Source organism: Alligator mississippiensis, chromosome 6 (assembly GCF_030867095.1).
Source record: "Alligator mississippiensis isolate rAllMis1 chromosome 6, rAllMis1, whole genome shotgun sequence".
Classification (NCBI taxonomy): domain Eukaryota; kingdom Metazoa; phylum Chordata; order Crocodylia; family Alligatoridae; genus Alligator; species Alligator mississippiensis.
The window spans coordinates 41,975,082-42,001,922 of record NC_081829.1 but is presented as its reverse complement, the minus strand read 5'-3'; the positions used below and the strand labels follow the sequence as shown (position 1 = coordinate 42,001,922).

The window sequence follows — 26,841 nt, the reverse complement described above, 5'->3', positions numbered from 1 at the left end:
AATAATGCCTCTAATTATCATCAATAATAAAAATGATACTTAGAACTATATTAACTCAGATTACTGAGCTCTGGCACATGGTATTAATTTTTTTATAAGCTGCCCTTCCCCCCAAAAAGGGCTCCAGGTGGCTTACAGTAAAAAACAAATTAACTTATAAAAGAAGCTAAGATACTAAATAAAAGATACATAGTCACATATCAAAACTTCTCTAAACAACACTCCAACTTAACCTTGCCGCTTGTCCAAACCTTGTACATGTATATCTTACCCAGTGTACACATCACATGCGTTTATAAAAAGTGAGATTTTACTGGTAACAGTTTTTATATTTTAGAGAGCACTTTCTGTTACACGTCAATGAGTACATTTACAGTAGAGATCAATGCATCTTAGGTATTAAGGACATGGCCTTCAGCCCAGGGAGCATGGTAACCTATTGGCTATGCTAATGTACAAGCTAGGGAAGGAAGACAGCAGCTGGGGGAAGACTAGAACAGTTCTGTGGTTTGCTACACTCAGGAAGAGGTAGACCAATAGGAAATCTGATGGGCACAGCTGTGGCAGTGGTAGGGGACAAATGAAAGCGTGGTATAGTCTGCCTCTCCATGGAGACAGTGGAAAATACTGGGGATGCTGAAGGGACTGGAATAGAATTGGAGAACTGAAGATGCTCTGATGCTACAGAGAGCACCATAAGCACTGGTATAGCAATAATCCAATAGGAGGCAGCCAATTAGGTTTGGCATGCAAACAAGTTCCTGCAAACTCAAAGATGGTGGCAATTTACAATGCACTTGCTATAGTGTAGCAACTCTCTGGTCATGCTCCTACACTGTGGTATGTGAAAGGGAGCGCAAAGTATTTTTGAATGCAAAGTACACAAAGTCCCCCTTTCCTCTCAGGGACAGGATACTGCAGGGTTATCTTTACCATGAGGTAAAAGCAGACATGGAAGCAGTTACCACAGACCAGCTGAGGCATAGTAAATCTTTGTTCCTGCTGACTTCACAGTAATTTGCAGTTTGCCAATGCCCTAAGGCAGCAAAATATTCAGCATCTGTTCACAAACCAATGAGCAAATATAACGGGTTTATTCAGTGACTGTTTACAAACTTTTTGTGCTCCAAAAATTTACAATGAGAGGACAATAGTTAGATAGTTGATCCTGTGTTGGAGTGAGGGACATCTGCCAGATTGCCTACGGGAACAGAACCTTTGGAGCCAGACTCCTATTGCATAAGCTGTATGTGGTGGTTTGGAGAGGAGTGATTACAGTGTGCCCTTGGGTCCAGTCCAAGTTACACTTAAGGCCAGAAAGAATACTTGACCCCAGCTCCCATAGTCTTAACTTGTACCCTCCATGCTACATCTCTCACATGATGCAGCATATATTCTAGTTCAGTTGTATCTTAGACGGAAATTTCAAGAAAGCAATTGAAGAGATATTAAACAAAGTGCCAAAATTTCAAGAAGAATCAAGAATTAGTAAGTACTGAAATGCAGAATTCTCAATTATACTATACGGTGTACACCTAGAAGCTATTATTATAGCATGTTGTTCTGAATAATTTATGCAGGCAGGGGACATAGCCTGGCTAGCAATGGGTCCCTTCAAAGTCAGTGTCTGGTCCAGTGAACTATCTGTCATGGAGAGGAACTGATGTAAAATAAAGTGCTTGATGTGGTATAAAGTCTGTATGCTAAATCCCTATATTTGGAAGTAATTCCTAATGTCATCAGCAGTGGAAGATGCACTCCCAGCTCATCATGACCCAGATCCAGAAAATCCATAAAGTACATCAAGTTCAGTTTCCTGTTAATCATAGACACGGGGTGCAGCAGGTCAGTATAATCAGTGAACAATGTATTTAAATCTGTCACCAAGCTAGTTATCAAAACCAATCCATATCATCTACTGAGGCATAAATGGGTGTAAAAAATCTGCAATTAAACTGGTGTCTCACTTAGCCTCCCTATTCAGTAGAATCAGAAGCTGGGTTAATGTAGTTTGTCATATACCACATCTTGATATTTGTGAAGCTGCCAAGGCTCACAGAAAAAAGCAATAACATAATTACATTAGAAATGTTCCTTTGGCTCTCTTCTCTGTAGGAGTAGATGTCTTCAGACTCCAGCCAATGTATTCATCATCAGCTTAGCTATTAGTGACTTCCTCATGGCCACCACACAGTCTCCAGTGTTCTTCTACAGCAGTCTCAAGAAACGCTGGATTTTTGGAGAGAAAGATTTGTACATTTTCCTTTTGACAGTTGTTTCCATGAAAATGGTTAGTCAATAATTGACAAGATATGTACTTGAGCTGTGCAAAATTGTAGCCACTAATGCCCAAAACACTTGCTTTGGTTCATGTTTGGTTGAGCATTCAGAGCTCAGTCCAAATTTGCTGAAAGTATTAGAACAAGTATAGGTCTGAATTTGTATTGACTGATGCTTCAGTGACAAAATTATCTAGATCTGAAAGTAGCCATGTTCTGAGTTTGGTTTTTGAGTTCTGGATTGGTGGATGATGGGGCTTTAGTTGTTTAGTTGCAGATAACAGAATTTGTCTTTCATTTTTTATCTCTTAAAAAAACCTTAGGAAATTATACCAGAATACTTCAAAGGAAAGCTATTTAGGTCAAATGTTACAAAGTAAAAAAATGTCAAATCATTTATTGGAGAAGCTGTGTGGTTGGTCTACCCTGACTATACAGTTGTTCCAATAAGAGTTAACACTCACAAAAATGTTTACCTCTCATATTTCTTGGACCATCATAGCTATAACATCACTCCAACACTACTCAAACAGATTTACTGCTACTTGTGAAACTGCATTATTATAGTATTTTAATTGCATGATCACATGATACTGATTTTCACAGGACTCTGGCCTTATTCAGTGTATAGGTTGCAGGTATGGGCAACTTTAATTGGGTATTTCCTAGTTTACAAGTGCTTGACTTTGCAACCTAAAAAAGCTCTTCTAATGTAGTTTTCTTTGTATGTAATAAAGATATTCCCATCACTCAATGATAAAATTACACCAAGCCAAAATAGGAAAATAAGAAATGTATCCTTTAATGTTAAATATAAGAAGGTACTTGCACAATCATCTCACACCTGAATAAAAAGCAGACTGACAAAAAGCCAAGGGAATATGTTCTGAGCAAACTATCCCAGCACCTGCACTTTGCATAAGGAATTCTTATTTGGCTATTCCTGATGCTAAATATCCTGAGAATGCAGGTAAATTTTACCACTACTGCCAAAACATTCTCCATGTGGTTATTGAACACTAAATTTAGTTAACAGATTGGGGCTAAATGACCACACACCCTTTGTCAATCCAGAGTTCTGATTACTTGTATGACAGCACTTCCTAAAATGCTTTACAAAGAACATAGACAAACACAGCCTTTGCCCCAAAGCTGTCGCAATCTAAACTGGGAAAATCAGAGTCAAGACTGAAGGGGATAAAGAAAGTTATCAAGGAAAGTGATTAAGGTGAGGATGGGCACAAATCCTTTTCTGTTTTTTGTTGGGTTTTTTTTTTTAATACATAACCAAGGGTCTTTTATGTCCTACTGCTTTCAGTCCTCATCTGTTATTCTTTATTTTAACTGCTGCCTTTCAATGTTTAGTGATTTATAACCCTGGCCTGTTGAACCTTGTCAAACTGCCCCTGTCTCTCAGACTCCTGCTTCTCCAGGGGCTCCAGCAAATATGCAACCCTCTTGATCCCTCTTCCATCTTGTCCACACAAATCAAGATTCAGACTTCCAGGCTAGGTACAAATGTTTGAGGAGATTAGATCATGTTTAAAATGGCCATCTGATCTAATCCACCCAGATACAGACCTTATACTTAGATTGGCCCAACTAGGGAACTGCACACAGAAGTTCAGAAAGGTTAGATTGGACTAAAAATGGCTGACCCAATCTAAGTAAACTGTACCTTGGAGGTAGTATAATTTAGATTGAGATTGGTAAAACTGATCTAACTGAACTTCTGTACAGTTCCCAGCACAATCTTGGGGCTGGGAAAGTTCACTGGGTGGGGTTGTTCATTTGGGGGTGAGGGGAGTTGTAGAGCTAAGAATAGCCCTTTGCCCTGGGAGGAGGGGGGCAGAAGAGAGCCCCTGCAGACCCCACTAAGTCCCCTAATTCCACTTGTCCTTCAGTCCCTCCAAGCCCTGCTGCTAGCCCTACAATCCTGATTTAACTTCGATTGGGTGGCCGTTTTTAACTGGATCTAACATCCTTGAATGTCTGTACATACCCACCCTGTAATCCTAGTGCTCTTGAAGTCAATGGAAAAACTGACATTGACTGCACTTGGGGCAGAATTTCACTTTGTGTTAAATGAAAACAGATCAAACAGCCAGTCTGATGGTATCCATCTGTTAAAAAGTCTAAGCAAACACATGGTCTAAAGATGCTTTCTCTCTGGCCATTTTTTCTCTTCCTACAATTATATGTTTCATAGTTGGTAGGGTCAGAAGGGACCTGAGCAGATCATCAAGTCCGACCCCCTGCCATAGACAGTAAAGAATGCTGGGGTCAAATGACCCCAGCAAGGTGTCTATCTAGCCTTCTTTTGAAGACCCCCAGGGTAGGAGCGAGCACCACTTCCCTTGGAAGTTGGTTCCAGATCCTAGCCACCCTGAGAGTGAAGTAGTGCCTCCTGATATCTAGCCTGAATCTACTCTCCATCAACTTATGGCCGTTATTCCTTGTTACTCCCAGTAGTGCTCGGGGGAACAGGGACTCTCCCATTGGCTGCTGGTCTCCCTTGGCCAGTTTATAGATGGCCACCAGATCCCCTCGCAGCCTTCTCTTGTGGAGGCTGAACAGGTTCAAGTCCCGTAGCTTCAACAGGGCAGGCCCTACTCATAGGGCCTGCCCTGTTGCCCTCTGATCATGCGAGTGGCCCTCCTCTGGATCCTCTCGATGTTGTCCACATTCCTCCTGAAGTGCGGCACACAAAACTGGATGCAGCACTCCAACTGTGGCCTGACCAGTGTCATATAGAGGGGGAGGATCACCTCCTTGGACCTGCTCATGATGCATCTGTGGATGCATGATAAGGTGCGGTTAGCCTTTCTGACTGCATCCCCACATTGGCAGCCCATGTTCATCTTGGAGTCTATAATGACTCCAAGATCCTTTTCTGCCTCTGTGCTTATGAGAAGGGAGTTCCCCAGCCTGTAGGTATGCTGCTGGTTCTTTCTCCCTAGGTGCAGTACCCTGCACTTGTCAGTATTGAATCCCATCTTATTATCATCCACCCACCCCTGTAATCTGTCCAGATCCAACTGCAGTCTGTCCCTCCCTTCTAGCATGCTCACTTCTCTCCACATCTTAGTGTCATCTGCGAATTTGAACAAGGTGCTTTTCACCCCCTCGTCCAAGTCACTGATAAAGATGTTGAACAGCGCAGGCCCAAGGACTGAGCCCTGGGGGACCCCACTACCCACATCCCTCCAGGTCAAAAATGGCCCATCCACTACCACTCTCTGGGTGCGGCCCTCCAGGCAATTGGCGACCCAAATGACTGTATAGGCATCGATACTACAATCTCCTAATTTTTTAATGAGAATGAGGTGACAGTGTCAAAGGCCTTCCTAAAGTCCAGAAAGACTATGTCCACCATGACACTAGCATCCAAGGATTTTGTGACCTGGTCATAGAAGGCCACAAGGTTGGTCTGACAGGACCTGCCTCTAATGAACCCATGTTGGTTGCCCCTAAGCATACACTCCCCTGCTTGCCCCTTGCAGATGTGCACCTGGATAATTTTCTCAAAGAGCTTCCCCAGGACCGAGGTAAGACTAACAGTCCTATAATTTCCTGGGTCCTCCTTCCTCCCTTTTTTGAAAATGGGGACCATATTGGCCCTTTTCCAGTCCTCTGACACCTTGCCAGAGCACCACTAGTGCTTGTAAAGCTGTGCCAGGGGTCCTGCAATGACCTCTGCTATCCCTCAGCACTCCAGGGTGGAGATCATCAGGACCTGCTGATTTTAACACATCCAGTCCCACCAGAATTTCCCTGACTAGGTCCTCTCTGACCCTGGGCCTGGCTGTGCCTCCCCTGGGACCATCAGGGATCCCGGTGTGGGGGATGACCCGGTCCCTGCTCAGAAAAATGGAGGCAAATAAATTGTTAAATTGGTTAGCTTTGTCATCTGATGAGACCACCAGATTTCTAAGCGTGTCCTGCAGAGGCCCCACATTACCCAGAACCTTCTTTTTACCCCCTATGTATTCAAAAAAGGATTTCTTGTTATCCTTGATCCAGGTTGCTAGTCCCAGTTCCATCTCCACCTTGGCCTTCCTAACAGCCCCCCTACAATACCAAGCAATGGAGGTATACTTCTCCTTAGTGAGGACTCCTCCCTTCCATTGGGTTTACGCCTCCTTCTTAGCTTTGAGATGTTCCTGGATGCTTTTGGTGAGCCATGGGGGCTTTTGAGCTCTCTTGCCCCCTTTGATCCGTGTTGGGATTGCCACCCTTTGGGCTTGGAGGATCGTCTCCTTCAGGAATGACCACTCTTCTTGGACTCCCAGCTCCCCACTCCTCTGGGACCTCAGTGCCTCCCTGACTAGTCTCCTTAGCTCAATGAAATCTGCCCTCCTGAAGTCCAGGGCTGCTGTCTTGCTGCAGGCCCTTGCCACCTTGCACTGGATGGTGAATTCCAATAGGCGATGATCGCTATCACCCAGGTGATCAAACGCCCACAGTCCCCTCACCAGGTCATTGCTTGTGGCCAGGACCAGGTCTAACAAGGCATTTCCCTGGTGGGACTGTGCACCTCCTGGGTTAGACGGAGGTCCTGTAACACAGCTAGGAACCTACGTGAGTGGTCAGACCTGGCTGACTGCTCTTCCCAGCAAATGTCCAGATGGTTTAGGTCACCCATGATGACCACATCCTTTGACTTAACTGCCTCCGCAAGCTGACCTGAGAATTCCTGGTCTAGCTCTTCTCCCTGGTTGGGTGGTCTGTAGTAGACCCCCACTGTTAAGTCCCTTTCCCACCGACCCCCTTGTATTCTGACCCAGAGCACTTCAGTCTGCCCCTCCTCTGACCCAGTGCTGCTTGTTGAGGAAGTGAATTGTTCTTTGACATCAAGCACCACACCCCCGTCTTTCCTCCCTGTTCTATCCCTCCTGTACAGCCTATAGTCCTTGATGTTCACCACCCAGTCGTGTGTTGGATCCCCCCATGTTTTGGTGAGCTCCACTATGTCTGGGTTTGTGTTAGCTAGCAGGAGGGCAAATTCCTCCTGCTTGTTCCCCATACTACGAGCATTAGCATATAGGCATTTGAGGCCTCCTGAAGGTGTATGCACCACCCCTCTAATCCCAGGACTATCCAGGTCTCTTACCTGGATATTTCTTGTGCTCGTTGTCAGTCTTGGCTGGGCTGTTCTTGTGGGCGACACTTGGTTTGGTGTTCCAAGGCTCCCTCCGACCTCATCCTCCACTTCCCCCAATGAGCCTAGTTTAAAGCCCACCAGAGGATGTCAGCCAACCTGAAAGAGAACATACCTTACCTTTGGGGGAGACGTGAAGCCCATCCCACCCAAGCATGTATCTCATCTTGAAGTATGGGTCATGGTTCAAGAAGCTGAAGCTTGCCTCAAGACACCATTCCCAAAGACGCAAGTTGACCTCTCTGATGCAGGTTTCATGGAGTCATCCATGTCCACTCCCTGGAAGGACAGATGGGAAGACCACCTGTGCCCCTGTCTCCTTCAGCTTGTTGGATAGATGTGAACCACACAGCACATGCAGCATGAGGGAAGGGGCCAGGGCTTGGGTGCGCTGCAGATGGCATGCGGGATGCCACATGCAGTATGTGGGTCCAGTTCAAGACCCATTGGCAGCACTGGAGGCTAGAAGATAGGGTTCCACAAGCTGGATCTGGCCCACAGGCTCAGTTTTTGACACCCCTGGTTTAATCTATTTACTGTATTTGTACTCTCCACTTGAAAGGTTGTGAGCTGTATGCCTTCTGTGGTGCTCTCTTCGGCATTACATCCATGATCACATTGATGGTGATTGCCCTGGAAAGATATTTTGTGATCACAAGACCACTGGCTTCCACTGGGGTGGTGTCCAGGAAGAAGGCTCTGATAATCCTGGTAGGAGTCTGGCTGTATTCTTTGGCTTGGAGCCTCCCACCCTTCTTTGGATGGAGTAAATGGAAGGGAAACTTGCTTGTTTCATACCATGAGTAAATGAGAGATTAAGAAATGGGTTGGTTAGATGAAGGGCTGAATAAACAGGATTTAAATGCAAGCTAGAGTTTGAAGAAATCACTCTGAGGAAAACTGCTTACAGCTAATGAGACTTAAGATGTTTAACCAGCAGAAAAAATTATACAGCATGTATCACAGTAAATTACATTACACTGACACTTTTGCTAGAAATCTCATTAGCGCATTCAATAAAAAATAGTAGATAAAATCAAGGGCAAAAATTATGCAAAACAGGTTTACAGAACATTTCATAACCTTCTGCAGTCATGTAGAACTGAATATAAAGTAAAAGGGAGATGAACATACTACATGAGTTTTCAGAATTACTTTGTGTCCATAAAAATTGCCATATTGAGAGCCTGTGTAACCTCAGTTCATCTCTCTCTATATACATCTAAAAAGAGTTCAGTATGAGCAACCAGAAGTTATTTCATAGTCTTTTAATATGTCTCAACCCTGGCCTGGAGAGACCAGTTGTAGAGGTGAAAAAACAGTTTACCCTTTCTGCCCATTCAGCCATTTGGCTCCTAGCTGAGCCTACCATTAAAGATGATGTTTAGCAGTAATGTTACTTCATTGATTTTGTGTATGTAAATTACAGCATATATATTTTGCATCCATGCAAACTGAAAATTTACAAATAGAATTAATAATAGGTTTTGTGTTTCTCTGTTAGAAACCAAACCAATACCATTAACTTATTTCATTTGAATCAACAATCACTATCTTTCAGTTACTTCAGACCTTAGGTAACATGAACTTCAACCTATTAGTAGAAGGCCCAAACCCACTGCTATCATGGTACCAAATTGTGTAACAGCACTCTATGGTCGTCGTGTGCAAAGGTGGGTTAAACTGAGAAAATAGCACTTTTTCATTTGCCCACAAGGCTGCTGCAGCAAGCTCAGATATTTTTTTTTTTCCTAACTGAATAGGATGCATAGGTGGCAAATTCCAGCTGTTTAATGTTAGCAACCTAAGCTTAAATGAGAAGCTTTAAAGAGAGCAATATGACAAATACTCTTAGATGAACGAAAGTTAACATGATGAGGCAGAATAATTACTTGAAGGGTATTATAATTGCTCTCTTATAATTAGATTCTAATTGGATCCATAATACTGAGCCTCATGCAATAATTGGATATATCTGAGCACATCTGGTACAATATTTTCAAGAGCTGGTCTAACAGAAGCTATAACTGAAAATGCTGGGAATTAAAGTAATGAGAATAAAAATAATTTGGCATTGACAGTTTGCTTTATTTTTTTAGCAGTTTGACATGCTTTCTCCAAGGAGACTTAACTTCAGGCAGAAGTTGCACGTGTGTTTCCTATTCCACTTATTTGATTATCTATTTCATGACAATATTAACTTGATCTGCACAGAAAATTTCTGTTCCCTGTAGAATTTATAAAAAAAGTGGTGTTTATTGTAGCCAGTTTCATTTCACTCCTTACCAAGAGATGAAGATTTCAGAGATAACTGGAGAAATAGTAAACATTGGAAAATGTGAGTCTGATCCAAAGCCCATTGAAGTTACTGGAACAAAGCCCCCAATTAGTGTGGGCTTTAGATCAAGCCCAGAGATTGAAATAAACAAAGAATCAACTTTTAAAATAACACAATTAAGATTTTTAGAATTCTAAGGCCATGAAGGCCAATGGAGTCAGGAATTATAAGAGATGTTAAAAAAAAAAGGTGTCCCTATCAAATCTCTTTCTTCAACAAATAAAATCAGATTAGATTCTTTTCAAATCCCAGAGATATTGTTAATACTTTCTCTTTTTGCTGCTGCACCAAAATTGCATAATAAATAAATACATACATGCATACATACATATAGTGCCTAGTAAAAATTGCTTTGTCGCTTATTTCTTCTTCTGTCTCTCTTTAAATGTGGTTATGTTCCTGACCTTTACCACTTTAGTCCGTGCCTACACAATGCTCCTGTTCTGCTTTGTCTTCTTTATTCCTCTGACTGCTATCATATGTAGCTATATCTTTATTTTCAGGGCTGTCAGGAATGCCAACAAGTGAGTCACCAATATTCAAGTTCCATTCCTTCTTTAGGGAACACATTGGATTTTATCTTTAACCAAAAACCCATAAAAGTATACATTTTAAAAATATTCTTTTATCTTATATAAAAGACTGAAACACAAAAGCAAAAGTTTCCAGTTAAATTTTAGCATGGCAAAAAAGGTGAATGCTGAAAGAAATTTCCAAAGTTCTCTACTAGCTTCAGCATTGTTTACAATATTTACTAGCAATTTTAAAAAGGCTGTGAATAGCAATAGTAGATGAATCAAGACTAGAAAAGACAGAATTTCAGAGGCACCTGATACAGCTAAAGAATTGTTTGACTCAGTGCCAATCAGGACCAGATGTTGGGGGCAGGGGTATTGTTTTTGCTCCTCTGCATAGGCATTAGACTTATGCAAAGTAGCTTTGAAAAAAAACCAAAGAGAGACAGTGGAAAATTTCCCAGGCAGAAGGGAAGTAAAGCTGTTCAGAATTCTCTCTTGCACAGTGTCTTGATCTAGACAGGCCGATGGTCTGCACAGATACAGTCAGTCTCATGTCAGTAAGTGGATTCAAGGGCTCACCTGCAAGGTACTAGTCATCTACAAGAAGGAGGAGAAAGTCAGCTCTGAATTTAGTATTCAACAAAAAATAATGAGGAGGTGAAACAAGGCAGGAATTTATTAAACAAAAACTACAGAAATTGCAAATTAAGGGCCAAATATTGCCACTTTAAGTTCTATGGAGTAGCAAAATTATTATTTACTATTGAAATCAATGTATCTATCTACATATGAGCTACAAACTATAGAGCGGTAGTAAGAAAAAAAAATCTGATCCTAGAAAATAACCACATTTTTTTCCTATTTACCCCAGAGATGTGGGTTTTCTGGAAAATTTTCCAATGCCCTAAATACAGTCTGATCTGATTTAGCATGTTTATTTGACTTAGATTTGGTAAACAAAACTAAAAAAGCACCCCCATGTTAACTTTATGTCCTAATAGTCACAAGTATTTGAACTGAAATATTTGATTAGGAAAAAAATTAAATACAGCACACTTAATGTGGTTTAAATGTTATATTCAAACAAATCCAAAGCTTTATGTGGAAATAAATTATTTTTATTGGAATATTTGTAAAAATGTAAAGACAATATACAATAGCATGTACTTCCCTTACATTGTTTGTTTAAATTTAAGGACAAAAAATAAAGGCACTGAAAACTGTTGACACACTAATTTTAGCACACCCAAAGAACTGTGCATTAGGCCTGTGCAAATAAGGAAGTATTGGCCAATTTGGAGGACAGTGATTCGATTTTGTGATTCAAATCACCATCCCTATTTGATTCAGCCAAATCAGAATCGGAGATTCAGCACCAATTCAGAGATTTGGATCTGCTGGGGAGAGGCACGCACAGCTGAGCAGCTGCAGGTTCTCCTGTGGCTCCTCCAGCTGTGCCTGCCTCTCCCTGGGCAGGGGGAGCCTCAGAAGAAGCCCCCATGGCTGCCCTGCCTGGCCCCTGCCTCCTGGCACTTAAAAAAAAAAAAGAAAAAAAAAAGCCCTAAACTTACTAGTTGCAGCAGCAGCAATCGGGGCCTCTGAGGGCTCATGGCAGAGTCCCCCCATGCAGTGGGGGGCAACAGAGGGCAGTGGGGATTCCCCCCCCCACCGCCTGGCAGGGTGCCCCGCACTGTGTGGGAGCTGGGCCCACTAGGGCTAAGCAGTGCTAGGCTCTGGCTGACAGGTGGAGCTGCCCCAGCTCCCAGACAGTGTGTGGTGCCCTGCTGAGCCATGCTGTACCTGCGCGATGTGACAGCTGCTGCGCCAGTGCCAAGTGGGGGCTGATTCCTGCTGCCCCCCACTGCTATGTGCTGCATTGGGGGGGTGGGGGGGGCTCTGCCATGAGCCCTCAGAGGCCCCAGTCATTGCTGCTGCTGCAGCTGGTGAATGGAGAGCTTTTTTTTTTGCTTTTTTTTTTGCTTTTTTTAAGTGCCAGGAGGCTGGGGCTAGGCAGGGCAGCCATGGGGGTTTCTCCTCTGGCTACCCCACATGGGGAGAGGCAGGCACAACCGGAGGAGCCGGAGGAGAACCTGCAGCCACACAGCTCTGACTGCCTCTCCCTGGCTGATCCAAATCTCTAAATCTCTCTGAATTGATTTGGAGGCTTTGGATTCGATTTGGTCCTTTTAATGGGTCTCCTGATTCAATTTGGATTAAGAGATTTGGCCACCGAATCAAGCCAAATCTCCTCTGAATCAAATTGGTGACATAAGCTTCACACAGCCCTACTGTGCATGATATGCCGTGGTTGTCTATTCATCTACTTCAACAAAGTTTAACTTTCTTCCACTGAGGTCATAGTGGTACCTCCAGTTTCACTGTCACTATCTGTAGAATTAGTTGCACTATTTATTAGTTCCATTTCAGAATCAGATTAAGGCAAATCTGATTCACAGCTACTTGAACCATATTCTCTTTTGCTAAAAGATGGGTTTTACCAATGAGTCTCTGGGCAAGGACAACTTATCATCACACTGCATCGTCTTCACTAATTGTGCTTCTGACTGATTCGCCAGAACCAAGAGATTTTGAAAAACAGACACAAGCTTAGTGGTGTGTTCATTTGTTAGTCTATTCCTCTTTTTTGTCTTGATTGAGCTGAAAGCCTTCCAGCTCCATTCACAAGAAGCTGCTGTTGGTGGAATGCTTAGGATTCTTAAAGCAATCCTGGACAACAGCCAGGTGTTACAGTATCCCTTCCAGCATGTGAGAGGAGGCATATTCTCTGCTGCCCGCCAAAAGATGTCTTTGCTCCAAAGTTTTTTTGTGCGATACTCAGCAATGTCTGTCATCACGGCTATTTCATTGATGTTGGGGACATTCTTAGCTACTTCCATGATTGTATCAAGAGCAATAGATAATTCATCTTCTGATAAATGTTGTCCTCTGTGTTGAGGATCCAAAAGATTTGCTGTCAGATGAAGTGGATGACAGCAAAACTCAGATCTCTTAGTAAACTTTTGTTTTACTTCTTTTTGGGATAGAGGTGAAGGTGACAAAAGCTCAATTAAATTTTTCATTCAGTTGTCTGAATATCTCTGAAATATTTGAAAGGCTCGGTGTATCTCCTTCAAGTTTCTTAATAGCCACTGAAACTGGTAGTAGCAAATTGAATGCTCCTTGAACTCGAACCCAGAACACATCATTGTTGAGAATCTGCTTCTGAAAGTTCACAGGAATAATCTGGGATACTGTGTCATCTATTGAAGCATGTTGCAAATAGTTCTTTGTGCACAGCAAACTATGTAAACACTTTGTGACTGAGCCCCATCTAGTTTCTTCTGGCAATAAAAGTGCACTTTCCTTCCCCTGCTTCTCTTTCTGTAATTTCTTCAAAGTCTGATTAGCAACATGATGATTGTTGAATACCTTCACAATCACTTTGCAGTTTGTTAATATTGTCTGCATTGTATTCACACTTTTGTCCCTTGCCAGAAGATTCAACCCATGAGCAAGACAGCCAAATATTATTAAATGAGGATACTGTGCCTTTAATATTTGCCACGCAGCTTTCATGCTACTTGCATTATCAGTTACAAGGGCTTGTACCCTGGATGGACCTGCACTTTCAATCTCTTCACTCAGTAATTTGGATATGTATTCACTTGTATGACAAGATGATGTGGTAGTGATTGCTTTCAGGAATATTGGTTCAGGTGTTGCTAACATGATGTTCAATAAAGAATTTCCTTGTATATCAGTCCATCCATCTGGCATTGGAGTCAGTGATTCTGCTTGACCAGTCCTTTGAATAACCATTGTTTGAACTCTGCCATACTCTCTATCTAAGAGAGAATGTGATAAGCGATAATGTGATGGTAATTTATATGATGGGCGAATTAGTATGTAATGCTCCTTCCAGTATTGATTTTCAGTTATGGAAAGAGGTGTACCACTTGCAAATATAGCTCGAGCTAAAGTCTCATCTGCTTTTTCATGATCTTCTTTTGACATTTTGTCCTCAAAGCTTGATAAAAAGCTTGACTGTCTTGAACAGCTGCTCATGATGGATCACATATCTGGTGACAATGATCTTGAAAGTGAGGATCCTGCTTCTTCTTCTCCCAGACCTGGCAGCTCAACATTTTCATTTTCCATTTTTTGCAAATCTGCTATTTCACTTGAGCTACCAAGTTCCTGCAACAAAAGGGGAGAAAGGTTTTTATTTTAACCTATTCTAGTCTGGCCTTATCCATCAGAAGGAGAAGCGGCAGGCAGCTTGCTTCCCCCCTCCCTGCCAGAAAGAATACTCTGCTGCTCAGTTGCTCTGGCACAGCAGAGTCAAAGGACTCGGCTCACTCTGCTGGGCTGAAATAGTTAACTATTTATCTACTATGTAATTAAAAAATACATATTGTTAAGCCTAAGCCACTTTGGGTGCTTAGTGCAAGCAGAAAAGCAGGATACAAATATTTTAAATAAATAAATAATAGCCCAGAGTTGTATTAACAACTTTTAAAATTATAATGTTTTAAAACAATATAGAGGCTTGTCTATACTGTGTGTTGTTTAACATATTAATTTGTTTACTTGCATAGGGTTCCTAAAGTAGACTTTATTCAGATGATTTTGTTTCACCACTTGGTTGTAATAGCTTTCTGTATATGGCTTGTACTCTTTCAGGACAGTTTCTACATGTTATAAATGTTTCTTCATTCTTGTTGTGTTGTTAGCATACTCCTGGGCACAATATTTACATCTACCAACTTTCTTCCTTCCTTCAGTGGCTTGCACTTCACTATAATGATGCCCCACACTAGTTTTTTTCTGATTAGGCATTATGATGACTACTTCAAACCAAACGTACTAAGAAACTAACAGATTTTATGCAAATACTTCCAGCTTACCCAACTCAAGGAAATAAGTGAGACACTGCTCTGTGTATTTGCTGAACTCAAAGTGAAACAAAAATTAAGCACAGTTTTAGTTTTGGTTTTGCTTTCGCTTCCAGTCTGAGATGAAATAAGAATTTTAGCTTTGGTTTTTATTTGACCTGCACAGCCAATTAGGTGAATTCATAACTTGATTTTTGGTTTGGATTATTATGCGAGTGTATTTACACTCCTGTTACAAACCAGTAAAACATATATGTACTCTCTCTCACACTTCCTAGGGATAATCACCTGAAAAACAATTACAACTTTGAAACTGCCAAGCTTACCTAATATTGTATTGGCATCCATTCCTTGTTACTAAAGAATTTTATGAAACAATGAATATTTAGAAATGGAAAATTTCACACAGAAAAATAAAGCACTGGAAAATTTTCCAGAAATGTTTCCACCCCACATCTCTGATTTACCCAAAGGGACCATGTATAGATTAATAAAGGTATCTGAATAATCAAGAGCCTTATTCTGGAAAGATATCATTGACACTGGACTCTGTCTTGCTCATGCTGAAGTCAAAGGGGATCTTGCCATTGATTAGCATGTGCAGGACAGAGCCTCAATTTCAGAGCAGTTGTACAGAAAGATATATGGTCTGGGGGTCATTTTAGCATTACCTGGTTAGGGGCCAGTTCTCTGTCCCATTTTGCGAACACATTTATTTAATCCTCCTCTCCCTAGAGTTTTTGTTGTTGTGTCTGTTGCAATAATGCTTTTTTCCCCCTAGGATGTTTCAGGTGATAATAAAGAATCCCAGAGGCAATAGCAGAGGATGAAGAATGAATGGAAGATGGCCAAAGTTGCCTTGATTGTCATCTTGCTTTACATCATTTCCTGGTCAACATATTCTGTTGTAGCTCTGGTAGCTCTTGCTGGGTAATTCTGAATATGACAGCAAGAAAAAATTCAGTGAAACCAGAAGGTGTGAAACTGTAAGAGAAGCAAATGATGAAACTCAAAGTAGCTGTCATCTCTCATGCTTGAAGTTAATGGCAAATGTTCACACATTCAGGGGTGATGTGACAAATGCAGATATGCTAACTGCATTTTTTCTCTCAATTTGATTTTTTAAAACAAGAAACCTAATTATTGGCAATGCATGAAATCATGCTAACGAATTTTAAGATTCAGATTCCTTATGCAAGTGTATTTGAACATATCCTTATGGTTACCTGGGGCTGAAAAGGTATACTGTGTTCCCAGTTCTTCTGTCACATTCAGTTTCATACTAGTGTAAATCCATTGGTTTAGATGGAATTACTTCTGATTTCCAACAGTAGAAGTGAAATCAAAATCAGGCTCTCTGTGTTAAGTTTCTTGATTCAAGTCTTTTAGTGATGCACATAAAGGTAACTATGAGCACTGGAATTTTAAATATAAACAATATTGCACTTCTTCCACCTATTAATCTATCAGCATTTGATATTCTATGTTTCAGACTAAAGGCATAATAAGTAAATACCTATTGGTATTCAACCTAGTTATGAGTATGAGATCAGGCATTAGGTGTTTTAGGTTCTATCTTGCTGCTCTTTCTGATTTAATATGTGATAGTCACTAAGTCATTTAACCTTACTTTCGTCTCACCTTACCCATTTCTTAAATGGATATAACAAAGTTATCTACATTCAGGAAGGCTTAAATTATTATTGTTTGTAAAGCAAACTAAAATTCTTAAGTGAAAAACTCTATTGAAATGCTATATATCTTAAAAGTAAGGAAGAGGTTATTACAAGCTCTAAGAACCAGAAAGCAACTAACTGGAAGCACTCTAAAACCTTTCCATTAGAAAGGAACAAGCTGGCTGTGAGGTGTTCATTCTATCTAAGGAGGGGGTCAATCAGGTAAGAATTTAAATCCTCTCCACAAAGGAAGCAGATTCTCCTCTTAATCATTTAATTTTCCATGATGATTTTAGTAAAGTCAGACTGGTGCAACCTTGTCTTCCCTCACGCAGGAACTGTCTACACATGCAATTAATGTGTAGCAATAAACTCTGGTGCATATTGCACCAGAGCTTATTGCTCCCAGGCATCATGTATATTCATGCACAGCACATTCATATAATCAAAGCTCATTCATATGAGTCAGAGCAGTCCACCTAGCAGGCAGCCCAGGGGATCAATCTGCCAGCCTGGGGCTGCTCTGACCCAGCTCAACATGCTGTGGAGGAGCTGGGTGGGGCATGGGGCTTGCTGCTAGGCACCCTCATGCCCCAGCCAGCCCTGCCAGCATCTACACATGTAGTGCTGCAGAGTAAAAAACTCTATCATAGGTTAGTACTTGTGTTTACAAATGCTACTCTATGAAGGAGTTAATTAGTTTACTCCATCCTAATAGCACTGCATATGTAGACACTGAGACTTTTATTATGGGGCTAATTAAGCAACTTGTGTAAACATCTCTTGTAGACATGCCCACAGAAACCAAAGCGGACTGGATATTTAGGGTAGAAAATCAAGGTAGACAAAGGAAGATAGAAGATGCCTCTGTGAAAGTCAAGGAGATGTCTTGAAAAACTAAGTGGTAAAACCAAGTAGCATGGGGCCAGAGGTTAGATAGATCTGTGTGATTCAAAATTGTCCTTAGGAACCACAAGTATTTGCTAGACTTCACTCTTATGCTATACCTTATAATCATAAACTCTCAAAAATAGGGCATGGCCTAATTTATGAGCCTCCAGAAGTTGACGTGAATATTTACAAATGAAGAAAACTGGAAAGAAAAGTAATTTTGTCTTTTCCTATGCTTTTTTTTTCTTATTTTGGGCTGTGCATTTTTGCTTCTTATGGAACCTACTGTGCCTTTAAAAGGATAAACAGACTAAGTCCTGAGGTTCAGAACATACCACTGTTTAACCAGATACATTGTCTCCTAATCTATGCCCTGTGGGGAAAGTGTTGGAATCTATGAGGCCAGAGAGCCTGAAAGACCAACAAAATGTGCAACAGGAAAGAGTAACTACTAATATCTCTTTGGCTGGGGAAGATTAAGTTGACATAGTACATGCTCAGTGATGATGTTGCCCTACAGCCACCATAAATGGAAGACTTATGTCATCATTTGCCTCCTTAACTACACTTTTCACCAAAACATTGACAACCTCCTCCTGCCCTCCCCCAATAAATAGGAGCTTAAAATGTGAGACAATGTTTCAGCCCCAACCAGAACATTTTGCATCACCCATAACAATGTTCTCCAAATATTTCCAGGGAATTTATCCTCCAGACCAAGGCTGTCTAACTTCTGAGCAGCCAGAGGCACAAGCTGCATGGGCTAGGCATCCCCCGTGGCCTGGACTCCTTCCTCAATGCACTACACGTGTCTCCCCACTGCACTGTGAAGCTCTACATGGGTGCCCTATTCATCCCAAAACATAGCCTTCCTGGGCCATACAGGCTACCCCAGCCTGTTCCCAGGGGTGGAAGCAGGCAGCAAAAGTTTAATTGGGGAGAGGAGGGAAGATGGGGAGCACAGAGACCCCAGCAGCAGCAACAAGAGAGCACTGAGGGAGCAGTACCTGAATCAGGAGCCTGGGAGCCATGAATTCATCTTGTGGGCTGCATGTGGCTCATGGGCTGCAAGTTGGATAGCCCTGCTCCAGACCAATGATATCAGGGTAGAGTTGGGAGCTCTGTCTCAAAAGGAGGATAAGGGTGAACTGGTGAGCAGGATACTATGAACTGAAAACTGCTAACAGAGAAGTCTTAGGTTAGTTTTGAGAAGGAATGTTTGTGGTCATCCATGAAGCAATCCATGAAGAAACTCCACTGATATCTACAAGGGGCCTGTTCCCATTTGGTCAGAGACCATAAACTGTGTTTGATAAATGTAACAAAAAGTTCCACTAAAAGGGATGATTGCTTGGTGCAGTATCACGTTAGGCCACTACATAATATCATAGGAAACTTTCCATGGAAGAGAAGGGGCATTTTGTGCTGCCACAAAAATGAAAAAAGTCAGTGCATGAGGGAGGTGGGAGAAAGGGTTATAGACCTAAACACCTGAGAGCAAGAAATAGGTTAATGAGGGCTAGATAAAACTGGAAGCATTGCACTGGGGCTAATAGTAGCTGATATAGATAATAGCTGATAATTGCTCTTTCAGCAAGGACTATGTCTGAGGAAAGGATGTTATCTTTGGGAAAAGAGGTTCTTACTAGAGAGCCTAAGGGTTCAAACAGAAGTGCAGCTCCCCCACTGTAACTGAGAACATTTTGCAGGAAGCATTCTGAATTACAGTGTTACCCCAGACCAAACAGCAGTTCATTGTTGGGTCCACGGAGAAGGGGAATCTAGCTGCTAGCCTGCAGCTGGTTTCCCTTAGCAGCAGGCCCTCCTGTCTCTCAACCAGTCCGTTTTTCAGAATGGGAGGAGGGAAAGGGAGAAGAGGGATCTCATTCTAGTGGTTCCCCAGGCAGCACTGGAGGGTACGGTGGGTGTATTGGAGCCCTGCCACCTCAGTGGGAGCCTTCCCCCATCCTCCAGTAGGGGCTGAAAAAAACCCAGACAGAACTTCCTCTGCTCCCTTTCCCTCCCTCCCATTCTGAAAACAGCTTGAGGCTGGGAGACAGCACAGACACAAGTTACAGAAGCTCTGTTTTGAAACATATTCATCCGACCCCTCATGTAATGAGGATTCACACTTTTGCCCAATCTGTCATTTAAGTGGTCTGTAACTGTGCACTTGTGTTTAGTCATGGCAATGTAGCAAAACCCCCAGTTTCTTTTTTTTTTTTTTAAATGCATTCCTTCCCTTTCCCCAATCATTTCTGACTTTTTCTCTCCCTCTCTTTTCTCTGTAGATAAGTATAAATAAGCTAAGAGGTAGGATAAGCTTTAAACATTTTTATTTTGGTAGCAAGTTTTGGTTTTGGATATCCACTGTTTTATATTGTATTATTATTAGGTTTGTATTGATTTTTACTTTTGTATATTGTATTATTATCATTTTCATACTGATTTTTATTGTTTCATATGGATATTGTATGGTTTAGGCCTGTGTTTGTAAGTGAACCAAAGTCATGTCAAGTTTCCATTTTATATGTCAAGTCTCCATCTTCTGTTTTCTGCCTGGGCATCCCATGTTGCAACTGTATGAGTCATGTACCCCTCCCATGTAAATCGGTTCCCTGATGAATGAGTGTGATTGGGAATGATTGAAATACAATGGTAGCAGGCCTCTATTGAATGGCCTGTAATGACTGGGCCATCACCTCGCATTGATTCACCCAGGAACCACGGACCTCACCCAGGAACAGAGACAAGACCAGCATTTGAAAGACAAAGGACCCTGCAAAACCAGCAACTCTCACCATTACAGACACCAGAAACTGCACATCCCTGCATGGAGCACACATGCTCAGTATGCCAGGGGCTGACCCTTTCCTGGGCATGCCTCCTGTCACTAGGGTTACACAAGGTCTGCCCCAATAAAAAGGGGCAGTGAAGATAGACCCAGTGGGAACACCATTTCCATCTGGACCAGACCAGCTTCACATCACCTATCCACCCCAGAGGCCCTGCCGGTGACCCCTCTGGACAACACCAAGCTGAAGGAGACCCCGACTGGCCATCAAGGATCAACTTCCAGCTTGGGATAGGTAGATATTACCTGCACACCTCCTCCTACAATTTGGACTCTCTCTTTCTCTCTTTGTCTCTTTCCTCCTGGACTTCAGTGGACTTCAGCTGCTGCACCAAGCCTCTCTAACCCCTGCTGCCATTTTGTGTGTGTGGGTGGGTGCAAGGGAATGAATTTGGCATTGTGTCACCATCTCCCCTGTTCAATAAAACCACTGTCATTTGCAACCCTGAGTTGGGTCATGTTTTACTGAATCCCAGTTCCTTCCTTATCTTAAATTCCAGCCTCATTCTCTCTCTCTCTCTCTCAATTCCAGCCCCCACCCCCCTCCACTAGTTTCCCGATCTCCTGTCAATTCCTACAGGCTTTTCCCTGTGACTTTCTGCTGCCTTTCTCAGCTTTCCTGCTGCCCCTGCCACCTTTCAGTCTCTCCTGCTGCTTTTTCTGTGATTTTCTACTGTCCATCTCTCTGGTTTCAGGCTCCCCCCTCCCCCAGCTTCCCAAACTTCTCTAGCTGCCCCGGAGCCATCCTCTGGCTCCCCCACACCCAGAGCCCCTCTTTAACACCCACACTTTCCCTTAGTCCCACTTTCCCTCTCCAGCAGCTACCTTTTCAGCTCCCCCGTAGCTTTCGCTCCAGTCCCAGACTCTGTGCCGGCATGCTTCCCTGTTCTGCAGGCTTTGGGCATTGTTTTTTAATCAATTAAGATCAATTAACCTAAAGTTACCCCCAAGCCTCAGTTCTTCAGCCCAGGCCCCTGCCATTTCATGGTTCTAATCCTGGTCCTGGTAACTTTAAATCCTTACACTTTGACTTTCTTACCTTAACCTTTTCCCAGGTATCCCAAGTACACCAAGCATATACATACATACACATCACAACACCCAACTTAGGAACTCACCTGTGTGTATGTGTAGGTGGGTGGTATGTGTGTGAATTAGTGAATACACACACACACACACACACACACACACATATATATATATATACATATATATATATATATATCATTGTGTGTGTGGTATATGAATTAGTAATCCACGTATGTGTATGGGATGTGCAGGTGTTGGTAACTAATAACTGATTCTCTCTAAATTTGGTGTGTGTAGCATGTATGGGCTTAAACTGGTGATAAGTGTGCATGAACCTAGACTAATTATTTTGAACGTGTGTGTATCTGAGCTGCTAGTATGAGTGTGTATGCCTAGTAGGGGTGTATGCACCTAGTGAGTGTATGTGTGCTTAATTGATTTTTATGTGTGCATGTGCAATTGGACACCACACCGTCCTGTTTATCAGCGCAATATTGAGATCCTGAGCATTGGCCTAACCCTCAGGGCAACAGCAATAAGCCACTTTCTATGGCCAGATCAGGCAAAAACTGTCATTTCTGTTTGTGCCCTAAGGGGCAATTTAGAATTCCTCCTGCTACTCAGAAAAGGGAGTTCCTAGTCAATAAAAAAAAAGCCTGATGGTAGCTTGGTTGATGGAAGTGGGCTCCATGATTTTAGAGCTATAAGCCTGGGCTGAACTTGTGTTCAGAGAGATGAAATGAATCTGAGAGAGATAAAACCAACCCTTACAAGCACAGAATGGAACCTTTCCCACTGGTAGATTAATCCTACCTCCTTACTGTACCTTCCTCTCTTGGGTGGCAGCCATGTAGTACAGTCCCTGAACATGTACCAAACTGTGTCCAACAGTGCATAGATTATGCAGAATAAATTACTAAAAAATTAATTTGTATTACTCTATATATTCCCATGTCCTGACACCCTACATGAACTCCATACCAGCTGTGATTGCCAAAGCTTCTGCCATTCACAGTCCCATCATTATGCCGTTACTCATCCTAAATTCAGGTAAGTTGGCTCTTTTCAGATAGAATTAATATAGCAAGAAAACCAGATGCTAACTATTTCCCTGATAAAACTTTCATGGATTCATTGAAATGTTTTTGCTTGCTAGTGCATGAACTCTGCTTCACCTGCTCATATTACCACTACAAAAGTGCATAAAACCAAAAAGAAAAGAAAAAAAGAGAAAGAAATCCTGTTCTGAATGTCTTATAAATGTCAGTGGAGTTTGTACTCAGAACAAATTACTGTGCAGATGGGAGCTAGAGACATTTATGGGGGGGAGGGTGGGGGATGATCTGTATTTATTGATCATAGGTAAAAGTTAGAGACCTTTCCCAGCTAAAACCAAGTTTTCTGGTGTTTTGCTTTGAAATATGTCCTTGGAAGATGAACATATTTGTCAATCTTCCAAAGAGTACAGTTTCTTAAATTAATCAGGCCAGTGAGAACTGTAGTTTGGTAAATGAGTCCATTTCTTTCCTGTGTTTAGGGTCTACCCTTCACTCTTCAGGCTTTCACAGGTCAGGTGCCAAGTGACTATTTCTTATTAGCTGGAACATCCAGGGTCAATCCTAGGGCAAGTGTAGAGGAAGGCCACACAATATTGCTTCACCTCTCCTTAAAAGCTTTTTGGGTTGCGGGGTGGCATCTAATGCAGAAAAGGGATCCCAGGCATCACATAGGAGGAATGATTTACTGTACAATGTATTACAGTACTATGCAAATAGATACCCAGGAGGAAACCAGCTGCTTATGAAGAGATTAAAATAATTCATTACATAGTACTTCTGTAAGGTGCTGTTTAAATGTCCAGAAGTTTAATTTTTGTCCCAATTTTAAACTTTGAGCAGATAAAACATTTTAATAGCTACTTTCAGTGGAAAAATTACATTTTAATGTTCTTATCTGCCAAGCAATGTCAATACTAAGCCCAGACTCAGCAGAACACTATGAATCACTCATATTTCATTTCTTTAAAACAGTTTTACAGGACAATTATGCACAAGAGAGCTGAAATCTGGAAAACATTGTCCCTTATACCCAGTAATTTTTAATATCTGCAGTATGTGTCTGAACTTCTCAATAAATACACTATTGATGGTGAGCAGATTTTTATGCTGGCAGTTTTATTTAGACAGAGAGAACTGATTGGTTCTATTTCTTATTTACTAGAATGGCCATTGCAAAATACATTCCATGCCTTGGATCCATCCTGAGAGTGTCTTGAAAAGACTCCAAGTTTTACAGCAGCTATCCTTCCAGCAGATGAGCCACTGTTGCCAGTCACGTGTTCTGATATAAATGGGTTGCAGAAAGGAAAAAAAAAACATCTGTCCTCTCTCTCAGACACTGAATCAGTAAGGAAAGTCCATGAGACGTGTGTGGTTTTAAGTGCAAAGTAATTAATTTTGCTGTAGAATCATAGGATAAGAAGGGGCTCAAGGGTCATCTAGTCCAGCCACAGATGCAACATTTGTTGTTCCTAGATATCTGTCTAGGTTGATTTATCTAGCTTCTTGAAAGCCTACAATGAACAAGATTCCATAACTTCCCTTGTTCCCTACCATATTTACAATTAAGATTTTTTCCCCCTGAGATTTTAACTGAAAACTGACTTGCTGTAGCTTAAACCCATTGTCTCTAGTTTTTCCCTCTATAATAAGGAGGAACAATTGTACTTTTTCTTCCTTATATAGGATATTTGAAGATTGTTGTAATTTCCCCCTTTCTTTTTCTCCAAGTAACATACATAGCTCTTTCAACCTTGTACAACTTACGGTCCAGCCCCTTTATCATTGTTCACATTTGTCTCTGGATCTTGTCCAGATTTTTTTACAACCTCTATAAAATTTAGTGTCCCAAACTGGGCACAGTAACTCCACCTGAGGTCTATGCTGAGTAGAATGGTACTGTCAGTTCCCACATCTTGCATACCATTCAACCCAAAACTGCATTTCCTTTTCTTACAAAATCATTACATTATTACTGACTCATGTTGAATATATGATCTTTTACATCCCCAGTATCCTTCTTAGCAGAGCTATAGTGAGCTAGTTATTGCTGTTCTGTATTAGATCATTTGGTTTTTCTTTCCTCAGTGTATTCCCTTACATCTGCCTTTGTTAAATTTCATTTTGTTGTTTAAGCCCAGGGCTGCCCAACTGGCAAGCCAAAAGCCACATGCAGCTCTTAAGGAGTTAACTTGTGGCCCCCTGAAATGGTCTGGGTACTACTCCTCCCACCATTTCAGTGCTGCTGCCACTATCTCCAGGCTCCTGCACTCTCCTCCTGCTTGCACAGTCTCTCCCCAACCCTGGGGGTAGGCCTGGATAACATTGTTCATTGGTCCTAGAGAATCTGCAGGTGGCAGCAGGGGGACCCAGGAATCCCAGCACGATACAGTGGAACAGAGGGAGAGAGGGAAGTCCACCATGGAGTGTTGCAGGGGGGCACATGGCACAGCATGCAGGACACAGAGATGCTGGCACTGTGTAGGATAGGGGGGATGTGGCGGCCAGAACCAAAGGGGTCAATGAGCAAATTATAAAAAATAATGTCTGCTTCTTGGAAGCATCTGACAATTGGCATGACAGTTAATACTAGCTAAGGCAAAGCTTGCAAGATTGTAACCCGCAAAATGTACCCTGTCTGTCACAAGTATAACCGCAATGTTAAAATTAACTGTCTGTACCAATCATAAAACTAGACCAGGCCCCAAGAAGCAGAACCAGAAAACAGAACTGCAAACTTTAGCTGACCTAACAGTTCTTGCTTAAAGGTCAGTCAAAATGACAAACCTGACCACAAGGTATAATTAACACACTCTCAAAAAATTCCAAAAAGGAAGTAAGCAAGTGGGTTGAACTTAGGCAGAGTAAATGCTAATCTCAGACCCCAAAGTGATGTGGTGTGATTTGCTTATTGGGTAAACCCAAGTTTAGGCAGTAGCCTATAATGATAATTTCTAACACCTTTTAATCCCATAGGGTAACAGCTGCAGAGTAAGATTGTGAGTGGCTCTGAAGCCAACAGATTAGCATAGGGCAAGATATAAAAGAACACACACATCAGGTGACCAGTAGGAAGGATGGAACAGAACAGTCATTGCTGTTCCAAGCCCGGACTCCAGACTCCCAGTGTAAGCAAGGACCAGATCCTGACTAAGGGACCTTCCCTGGTGCTCCCTCTGACAGCACCAATCGGGGACGCCTGACTTCGCTGGATCAACTTGGTGTGTACCTGGCACTGAGGGACTATCGATAAATTGCCAACCAAGTGGGAACTCTTTGTCAATTTGTCTGTCTGTTGTTACTATCACTGCCAACTCTTAACTCTTATTGTTGTATTATCTGTTTATTAATTTAACCTTTCTGTTAACTGTTATATGTGTAAATCATATTTTGCTGCTAAAACATATTTTTGCTGCTATAAGTAAAATTTATCTTTACTGTTACAAGTGAAACTTGTCTTTGCTCACTCCCAACTGCACCTCCTCAATCCCAAACCAAACAGCCCAGTGGCTGATACATTTGCAGCGCTCAGTCAGCCCACAACCAAATTGATACACTCACAGTGCCCAGTTGGCCTGTGACAGGGGGACCCTTGCCATGTAGCATGGTTAGGGTGGAATGGCATGGCTTGCAGTGCACAGGGCCACCACATTGCTGAGGAGCGTCTGCTACATGGCAAGCAGCACACATAGCACATGGCCCAGGGGGCATGCTGCTCCTGTCCTCTTAGAAGTGGGACAGCCCTGATCTAAGTTCATGTCTCTAATTTATCCTTTAAATTTATGTTATTCTACAATGAACTGGCAACCCTTTCCAATTGTGTCCCATCTACAAATATGATAAATATATTCCATTCCCACATCCAAGCAATTAATATCAAGCAACATTGGCCCCAGACCAAATTCCTTCAAAAAATACAGCATTACGGTACTGGGTACACAGCATCTCATAGGAGGCATTTGTTGCCCTGTGGGGTCAGGCCAATGCTCAGGATCTCAATATTGCACTGTTAGACAGGAAGCATGGTGTATCATTGTGTGTGCACGCACGTGCACACAAACACATAAATTAGGCACACACACACACTGTAGGTGCATACAGCCCCATCGGGCATGCACACACACATACAACCAGCTCAGGCA

General features: G+C 42.1%; 1 protein-coding gene across 1 annotated transcript; it reads left to right on the top strand.

Annotated features, from left to right (window-relative positions):
• Positions 1-934: 934 nt before the first annotated feature.
• OPN4 (opsin 4) lies at positions 935-24,091 on the top strand. The gene is given in 11 exon segments (XM_019497071.2): positions 935-939; positions 2,116-2,244; positions 7,998-8,229; positions 8,533-8,551; positions 10,179-10,302; positions 10,813-10,912; positions 15,973-16,121; positions 22,585-22,661; positions 22,664-22,691; positions 23,862-23,976; positions 23,978-24,091. Coding segments are annotated over 11 exon segments (1,092 nt in total).
• The last annotated feature ends 2,750 nt before the right edge of the window (positions 24,092-26,841 follow it).